The sequence below is a fragment of the Bos grunniens genome, chromosome 20 (genome assembly GCF_055505025.1).
Source record: "Bos grunniens cultivar Pamir isolate PY7600 chromosome 20, Bosgru_T2T1.0, whole genome shotgun sequence".
In the NCBI taxonomy this organism is placed as follows: Eukaryota; Metazoa; Chordata; class Mammalia; order Artiodactyla; family Bovidae; genus Bos; species Bos grunniens.
In genome coordinates, this window is record NC_141184.1 from 61,596,238 (window position 1) to 61,605,548 (window position 9,311).

At 38.7% G+C, this 9,311-nt stretch overlaps 1 protein-coding gene across 2 annotated transcripts in view; it reads left to right on the forward strand.

The window, feature by feature from the left end:
• The window catches only part of RAD17 (RAD17 checkpoint clamp loader component), a 33,952-nt gene extending 24,786 nt beyond the window's left edge, over positions 1–9,166 (forward strand). For both annotated transcript variants that reach the window (XM_086362069.1, XM_086362068.1), the window contains exons 16-17: positions 6,488–6,545; positions 8,403–9,166. In XM_086362069.1, coding sequence (XP_086218195.1) covers positions 6,488–6,545; positions 8,403–8,667 — 323 coding nt within the window. In that variant the 3' untranslated portion in view covers positions 8,668–9,166. The remainder of the gene's footprint in view (positions 1–6,487; positions 6,546–8,402) is intronic.
• Positions 9,167–9,311: the final 145 nt, after the last annotated feature.

Here is a 9,311-nt window from a genome sequence, read left to right on the forward strand (position 1 = left end):
GGGTAATTCCTTTTCACAGATTGGTGTAAATTCTTCTAGACTTTTTTCTGTGCAGATATAATAATGAAAGTGATCTTTAATTTGCTTTTGTCACTTATCATACATAGAACGCCATATTTTATAAATTAGTGCAAAGGAGCTCTGGAGGCTGGGAAGTCCAAAATCAGGGTGCCAGCATACCCAGTGTCTGGTGAGGCCTACTTTTGATCTTGCAGATGGCCATCCTGTTGTATTCTGACGTGGTAAAGAGAGGATGAAGAAAGCTCTCTCTGGGGTCTCTTTTATAAAGACACTAATCCCATTCATGAGGGCTCTACCCTCATGACCTAAGCACCTCCCAAAGCCCCATCTCCTAAAGGCGTTAGGATTCAAAATATGACTTTGAGGTGACAGAAACATTTAGTCCGTAATAGCAGCAATGCTAAAGTATATTCAGATCTAACTCATTCAACCTTGTTGATAATGTATTTTGGTTGATTCAGTATTACAAATAGTGTCCATTAATAGTATATTTACATTGTTTTCCTAATTTTGAAGTTATAAGTAATGCTTTAAAAAAAAGTGAGAGATTTCCCTGGTGGTCCAGTGGTTAAGAATCCACCGTCCGATGCAGAGGATGTGGGTTCAAAGATCTCACACGCTGTGAAGCAGCTGAGCCCACCTGCTGCAACTCAAGAAAGCCTACACGCTGCACAGAGACTCCGTGCGGCCAAAAACCTGTGTGATACCCACTTGCCCGATATATGTGTACCGAGGTTTGCCTTTCTTGAAGAGCAGTTTTCCATCCGTTGTTTCTCTTTTTTTTTTTTTTCTCTTTTTTAACATATATCTTAAGGGCCATATTTCATTAACAGTCTTAGGTCACATGTCTGTGGTGCTGATCTTCAAGGTAGAACAGAGAATTTGTGTAATATTGAAAATATAATCTATTACATAACTCATCAAACTTCTCATAAGTTTTATTTCTTTTTATTGTTTGGCCACATCCCATGGTATGTGGGACCTTAGATCCCTGATCAAGAAATGAACCCACGCCCCCTGCATTGGAAGGCAGAATCTTAACCACTAGACTGCTAGGAAGTCCCAAAACTTCTCATAAATTTCAATGATAGTGTTTGTCTTATGAATGATCAGAAGAGAAGATTATTGAGTAAATGTCTACCTTCATACAAGAGTTTCATCTTTTAAGAATATTGATACTTAAAAATTTTAAATATTCTATATTTATAGGCAGAAGTGAGATGACTTTTGAATAGTGTGCATGTTTAATCTGTGAGTCAGAATCCAGAGAGTTCCGTATGCTTGCCTATTAATTTTAGATTATACTCATATTTATTTGGCTGTGCTGTGTGGCTTATAGGATCATAGTTCCCTGACCAGGGATTAGACCTGGGCCTTTAGCAGTGAAAATGTAAAGTCCTAACCACTGCATCGCCAGGGAACTCTCAGATTACGTTAGCTTTTAAACTTAGAAATTACAAGAATGGTACAAAGGAAATTCTTGTATATCCTTCACAAAGATTCCTCAGTGTTTCATTTTTACCATATTTGCCTTGTTTTCTTTGTCTTTATACACACTTGTACACAAATATATTTTTTCTGAACCATGTTTGAGGAAAGTACAGACATGATGCCCATTATTCTTAAACACTTCAGCATGTACTTCCTGAAACCAAGGATATTCTCCCATATCACCACAATATTTACAACAAAATCAGGAAATTAATTTTGATACATTACCGCTAATTCATAGTTTAATTATTAGACCCCATTTATAATTTTTAGACCCCATTCAAATTTTGCCAGTTGTCCTAATAATGCCCTTTGCAAAATAACAACAAAAACTTGTTCTCTTTCTTGTCCAAAAATCCAGTGCAAGATCAGATGATTCACTTAGCTATTCAGTTGCTATCTCTTCAGTCTCCTTGATTTAGAATAGTACCTTGTTGTTTCTTTGTCCATTATGTCTTTTTTTTGGCTGCACTGGGTCTTCCTTGCAGTATGCAGGGTTTTTCCCTGCTTGCGGCACACAAGGGCTTCTCTAGTTGAGGCTCACGGGCTTCTCTTGTTGGGCACCCTGGCTTCCGGCTGCGGAGCACTGGCTCTAGAGCACGCAGACTCAGGAGCTGCGGCACGTGGGCGTCTGTAGTTGTGGCGCATGGACTTAGTTATTCCGTGGTCTGTAGGATCCTAGGTCTTGACCAGGGATCAGTCTTGTGTCCTCTGCATTGGAAGGCAGATTCTTAACCACTGGCCCACCCCTGTCCATTGCAAATTGAAACATATAAGATTGTTACAAAATGGACTGTCCCTCAGTTTCGGTTTATCTGAGGATTTGGGTTTATCTGTCTGAGTGGATACAGGTATGTATTTTTGTCAGGAATACCACAAAAGTGATGCCATGTTCTTCTCAGTGCATCACATCAGGAGAATACAGTGTCTGTTTATACCATGCTGGTAAAGTTAACTTTAATTATTTTGTAAGGTAATTATCTCTGAGGTTCTCTAATGTAAAATTATTAAGTGTTTTGTGGGGAGACACTTTGAGACTATGTAAATATCCTGTATCTCATTAAAATTTCACCCACTGGTCACAGCATCTTTTGATAATTATTTCCTGAATCTGTGATAGTTGGCAAGTCACGGTTTTCTAATGGCATTATTCCTTCTCCATTCCTGTTGGTAAATTCTGCTGTAAGGTATCGCTTCACCCTCTTCCGTTTGTTTACATTAGTATGGAGTCTGGATTCTTTGTCAGCTGTTGTTTTGCACTATCATTATTTATTTTGGCCCAGATTTGGCCAATGCAAGCTGCTTTAGGTGACTTTGCCTTTACTCTTAGAGTAGTTTCTGATACAAAATGTTCCAGAATTATTTAATACTTTGCTGCCCAAAAAAAGTCTATTTTTGGACTTAGAAATCTCTAGGAGTTCTGGTTCCTTTTAGTGGATATGGACCTGTCTCCCACTTTGCTAAATATATTTGCTTAATTCTTCTGTCTATAACCTATCTCCTAACCATGCAGGCTATTCCTTCAGCTCCAGCCTGTTGCCACCAACTCATGTTGGCACAGCTGGCCACATTCTTTGTCCCATTCCCACTGTGGGAAAGTGAATTGGTTTGATTTAATAAGAGTCCCCTTGGACAAGACTCGTCAGCATCACCTGGAAGCTGGAGAAAAATGCAGAATCTCAGGCCTCAGTCAAGACCTGCTGAATTGATCTGCATTTTAATGAGATTTTCCAGGTGATTCTTATGCAGATGTTTGAGAAGTATTGGTTTGCATTACTCACGCTGGAATCTTCTGGAGAATCATTATATCCACTAGTTACAAGTTCAGATTCCAGGATCACAACTCAGGTTTTCCATATCAAAAAGCTGTTTTTGAAAATCCTAATGGTGTCATATATTGGATTTTTAAAAAGGTAAGTGTCCAAGAGCTCTCATAGAGTTTGTTTTGCAAACTTTAGAAGGTTCACAAATATAGTCAAAAATAGGATGTTTTGGCTTTTCTTTTTATTCATCAATTTTTTTCTTCTTATTCATCAAATTTTATCCCATTTCTTTCATTTTATTTACTGTGTCATTTCAGACATTATCACTGTTTCTTCTTCTTTCTCTCCATCCTCTTTGCTAGTCCTCCATTAGTGTTTGTTGGAAGGCTTTAAAAAAGCATTCTGTTTTCTCTTTCATTGCATAATCTCTGTCAGTCTGTGTTCAAGGTTACGGATTGTTTCTTCTCCTTGTTCAAACAAGTCCAGATTTCCATTTGGTTCTTTTTGCAATTTTCTTCTCTATTAAGGCCTTCCCTGGTGGCTCACACGGTCAAGAATCTGCCTGCAGTGCGGGAGACCTGGATTCAATCCCTGGGTCGGGAGATCCCCTGGAGAAGGGCATAGAAACCCACTCTAATATTCTTGCCTAGAGAATTCCACGGACAGAGGATCCTGGCGAGATACAGCCTATAAGTTGGACACAACTGAGTGACTAACACAGTTCTCTTTACTGATATTCCCTATTTTATGAACCATTGTCATTATAGCTCTCATGACTTCTTTAAATAAGGTTTCCTTTTGTTCTTTGAAAATCTTTATAATGGCTCCTGTCCATGAAGTCTTTTTCTGTTGAGTTTAATGTCTGGTCCCTCTCAGAGTTTCTGTTACCTACCCTTCTCCTGTGTATGGATCACATTTTCTTGTTTCTTTGTATCATCTCACAATGTTCTGTTGAAAACTGGGCTGATTTGGGTAATATATTGTAGCTCCTCTGGATACTGAGTCACCTCCACTCTCTGGGGCTTGTGTTTTCTGTTGTTTGTTAATTAATTGTTTAGTGATTTGGCTAAACTATTGATGAAGTCTGTTTCCCTTACAGTGTGAAGCTTCTGTCACTCCTCAGTGAGCTCAGCTTTGGACATGCCCACAATCACCATGAGATGACAGGAGGGCTGTTTGTAACTGTCTCTTTCCCTTATTTTTGTTAAATTGTTTGCCTTGCTTGATATCACACCCACCTGTTCTGTTTAAGTAGTTACTGTCAGATTCCTCTATTGTTTTCAATAGTGTCAAGGGGTTATAAATTATTCCACAGTCTGATCCAGTTAAATGTGGGCATATGTAAACCTTGAAGCGAGTGTCAGGTTTGATCTGACCCAGGGGAAGGGGGGTGGATCTTCTTACTTGTCTCTTTCCTAGTTCTTTTCTGGTAAACTAGCTGGCTTTTGCTCAGCTTGTTAGTCTTAATTAAGAGGGGCTATTGGTTTCAAGAGGGCCCCTTGGCTTGAACTTCCCCAACATTCTGTTTCTTATAGAGCCAGTTCCTCTGGGCAGAGCTTCAGAGCGGTCTTTTCCTATAGGAGGCCTCTGGGCAAAATCTCTGAGCCACTCTTCTACGTGTGTGCTCAGCTGAAGGGAGCCGCTGATGATCTAGGCTTGGGCTCTCCCACTGGGGACATTCTGCCCTACAAATGAGTTGGGGGCGAGGGTGATTGCAGTTCAAAGAGGAGGCAGTGTTCTTGCACTGCTGTGCCCTGGGGTAGAGTCTCCATCCTTTGCTCGGGGCTGGGTGGAGAAAGGGAGCCCCAAACTCTCGGCTGGCGACACTCTGTAGGGGAAGCTCTGTGTTCTTGGCTGCGTCCACCTGGAGTGAAGTATCTCCCAAGTTGAGGAAGGGGAAGAGCAGATCATGACTCAAATGTGAGACTCTTTGCTGTTAGGCATTCTTGAGTAAATATTTCCTCATAACATAACATTTACCATCTTAAACTATTTTATTTGTTTATTGATTTGGTTGTGCTGGGTCTTTGTATCTGCACAGGCTTTTCTCTAGCTGTGGCAAGCGGGGGCTACTCTCTCGTTGCGGTGCACAAGCTTCTTGTTGCAGCGGCTTCTCTTGTTGTGGAGCACAGTCTCTGGAGTGTTCAGGCTTCGGTAGTTGGAGCTCCCGGGTCTAGAGCACACGCTCAGTAATTGTGGCACGCCAGCTTAGTTGTTCCACAGCACGTATGATCGTCCTGGACCAGGGATCAAACTTGTCTCCTGCACTGGCAGGTGGATTCCCTTAGTAAGGACGCACCCATCTTAAACTATCTTTAAGTACAAAGATCCCCTGGAGAAGGGAAAGGCTACCCAATCCAGTATTCTGGCCTGGAGAATTCCATGGACTCTATAGTCCATGGGATCACAAAGAGTTGGACACGATTGAGCGACTTTCACTTTTCGGTAGTCTTAAGTATATTTACTTTGTTGGGCAGCCAATCTCCAGAACTTTTTCATCCTGAAAAATTGAAGCTACCCACATTAAACACTAACCACCTCCCTTCCACCCCCATGCTAGCTACCCCCTGAAAACACTGCCTACTCTCTGTCTATGAATTTGACCACCCTCAGTACCCCACTTTAGTGCAATCATACCATATTTGTTTTTTTATGACTGGCTTATTTCACTTAGCATGTCATCAGGGTTTATCCACATTATAGCATGTGTCAGAATTTCCTTCCTTCTTGAAGCTGGGTAATATGACATTGTATATATATTTATCACATTTTGTTTATCCATTCACCTTTGATGGACACAGGTTGCTTCCACTTCTTGACTATCACCAATAATGTGGCTGTTATAAAAATGGGTATACGGATGTTTCTTCAAGACCTTGCTTTCAGTTTCTTTCTTCCCTGGGCATATAGCCAGAGTGGAATCGCTAGATCATATAGTTACTCTGTTTTTATGTTTTTGAGGAACTACCTTACCATTTTCCATAGCAGTCACACCATTTTATATCCTACAGCTTTGTCCACATCCTTGTCACCTTGTTGGTTTCTGAGTTTTTTTGTTAATAGTCATCCTAAGGGGTGTGATGTAGTGTCTCATGGTTTTGGTTTGCATTTTCCTAACTATTTGTGACCTTAAGCATTTTTTCATGTGCTTTTTTGCCATTCTTCTTTGGGAGAAATGTCTGTTTAAAACTTTTTTAAAATTTCTGTTTTAGCTCAGATTTCTTTTATCCAAGATATTGGAAGACTTCCTCTAAAGCGACACTTTGGAAGGTAAGCTGATCATTTTCATTTTCAAAGAGCTGTTACCTAAATAACCACCAAATACTTTATCTATTTATTCATTATATAGTCAATAAATGATATCTGTAAAGGTTAAGAAATATATGTTGTACCAGTGATCAAAGACTATATGATCACACTGTAGACCCATCTATTGTATTTATTACATATAACAGCGTTTTTCACCAGTTCAGAATCAGGTTAGATAGAATCATTGGATTACAAAGGCAGTGGAATCTTTAAAATCCTTGAGTTCAGCAAATTTTGCATAACTGAAAACCCCTTTGCTTAATGTGTTCTTAGCATATATTTGGAGTGTGTGATAGTCAGGAACTTTTTATTTCTTTATCATTGAAAATTCAGACAAGTGAAAAAAATATATAAATATAGGGATAAATCTCCATCTATACTGTTCATTCTATTGCAAAATAGTTTCTAGGCTAATATCAGTGATTAACACAGTGCTTGTAGTTCATTTCTACTTGGCTTATTTATAAGATCAAATTATGCACTCAGGCATTCTAAAAAAGGTTTAGAAAGCACTCACATCCTGGTTTAAGGGTGAGAGTAAATGATAGAAACGGCACCTAGTACCCCTTCTACTAGTTCTCCTATTCCTGGTCCCAAATGGAAAACTTGCTTATCTGGGATTTTTTTTCCCTCTACCTTCATAGATTCAATAAAGGCCTTTGTTTAATGGTTTCTTCTGTACAGTGACTTAGCTATGGGGAGCGCACCTTTCCTTTTACAGGAAGATAATAATGGGTGGATTTTAGAGCATCATCCCAGTGGGATATGATCAGGGCTCAGACCTTTTACAAACTTTCCATTTTTCCTCACTTCTGTCTTAATCAAAGAAGGACCAGCTATTCTCACTGGCTCCTTTCCCTCCAAGATTATGACATAAAAATCAAGGGAAGACAGTTGTCTTCTGTTGTCTTTTTCCTCCTAAGATGTAATTAAAAGAACGAGAGTCACTATTTTATTATTGGTTCAAGTACTTGATCTGAATTGGGAGGCAGGATTTGTCGGTGCTCCTTATCACAATGACTGGTACTGTTGTCTTTCACTTACCATATTTAACATTATCTTTGATTTATATTGATAATGTTGAATATTCTGATACTTAAACTTGATATTTAATGTTTCTATTTAATAGCTGCATAGTTTCCTTTAATTGAACCTACACCTTGTTCTGTATTAATTTAGCTTGTTTCCAGCTTTTGTTATTACAACCTTCCTTGAAGCTAAATCATCATGTATATCAAATACTATTTATGTAGGATGAATTCTGTGAAATAAAATTGCTAAATCAATGGATATACACCTTTGCTCTATATTGCCAGATTGCATCCAAGAATGTTTTGCCAATCTTAATGCCCACTTACAATGTTTAAGCATGTTCTTTTCTCCTAATGCTTTCCACCACTGGGTTTTATTATCTTAAAGATCTTTTCCAGTTTGAAAGATGACAGTGTTATTTTAATTTCCATTTTAAAATTACAGATTAGGTTAAGCAATTTATTTAGTAACCATTCTTCTCTGTAAGCTCTCTGTTCATGTTTTATATCTGTTTTTTATTTCACTTAATTTTTTATTTTCATAAGAACTGTTTACTAAAGATATTAATTAACTTGTATTATATAAGTTGTAATGATTTATTCAGTTTGTCATTTACCTTTTAGTTTTGTTTATATTATTAAATAAACTGGAGTGCCTGGTTAAAAAGCACAAGGAAGGTAAATGAGAGACCACGGGAGATGGCTTTATAATCTTCAAACTCTTGATGTAATTTAAAAGAATCCTCTCCTTTGATTATTATTAGTGCCTGTGTTATGAATCTGGCAGGTTGAAAATGGAAGCCCTGACTGACAGGGAGAATGGAATGATAGAGGTGGACAGCGGAGATGAAGCCCAGCTCACTGGAGGGCAGTCTGCAGAGGAAGCACTGGGTGAACCCATTCAAAGCGCTGAACCTGAAACCTGGTCTCTTCCTCTGAGTCAGAATAGTGGGAATGAACTGCCGGCCAGCCAGCCTCAGCCCTTTTCAGCCCAGGGAGATGTGGAAGAAGAAGACATGATAATAGAAGACTATGAGAGCGATGGGACATAGAAAGCAGCCTGCCCATGAGACTGTTAACTGACAGATTCACACTCATGTTATTCAGTGGTACTTGAACGGTGATAATAGACTTCAGGTGAATTAGTTTGTTAATTCTTCTCCTAGTATTTCAGCACAGAGAACTGACCTCTGTTATGTTGAAGTAAATAGAAGCTCAAACCTTGATATAATCTCAGTTTTTTCCTCTAGTATTTATTTAGTCTTGTGAGTGGTGTTGGGAGAGGAGGTCAGTGTGTATCAAGTGCATTTGAACGTTATGCCAAATACCAGAAAATGTGAAGGAGTAATTCAGAACACAGAAACTCTATGGGCTGTAAATAAGAATTATAAATGCAATTATGAGTGTAAATAAACTTTGTGCCTTATTCACAATTTCTCTCTGGTCTCTAGCTTCTCAGATGCCATTTTTATATGTTGTACAGTGGAATATTTTAGATAACTTTCTGGAAACTATTTACGTAATTTATATAAAATTAAAATATTGAATTTCTTTCTGTTTCTTCTGTATTTCAATGTTTCCTAACATGCACTGTCTGCCATGTGTCATTGGACATAGGACACGAGTCTCCTTCATCCAGTGCCAAACTTTTTCAAAAGTAGGGAAGGAAGGGAATGGCAAGCTTGCAAAGAACACT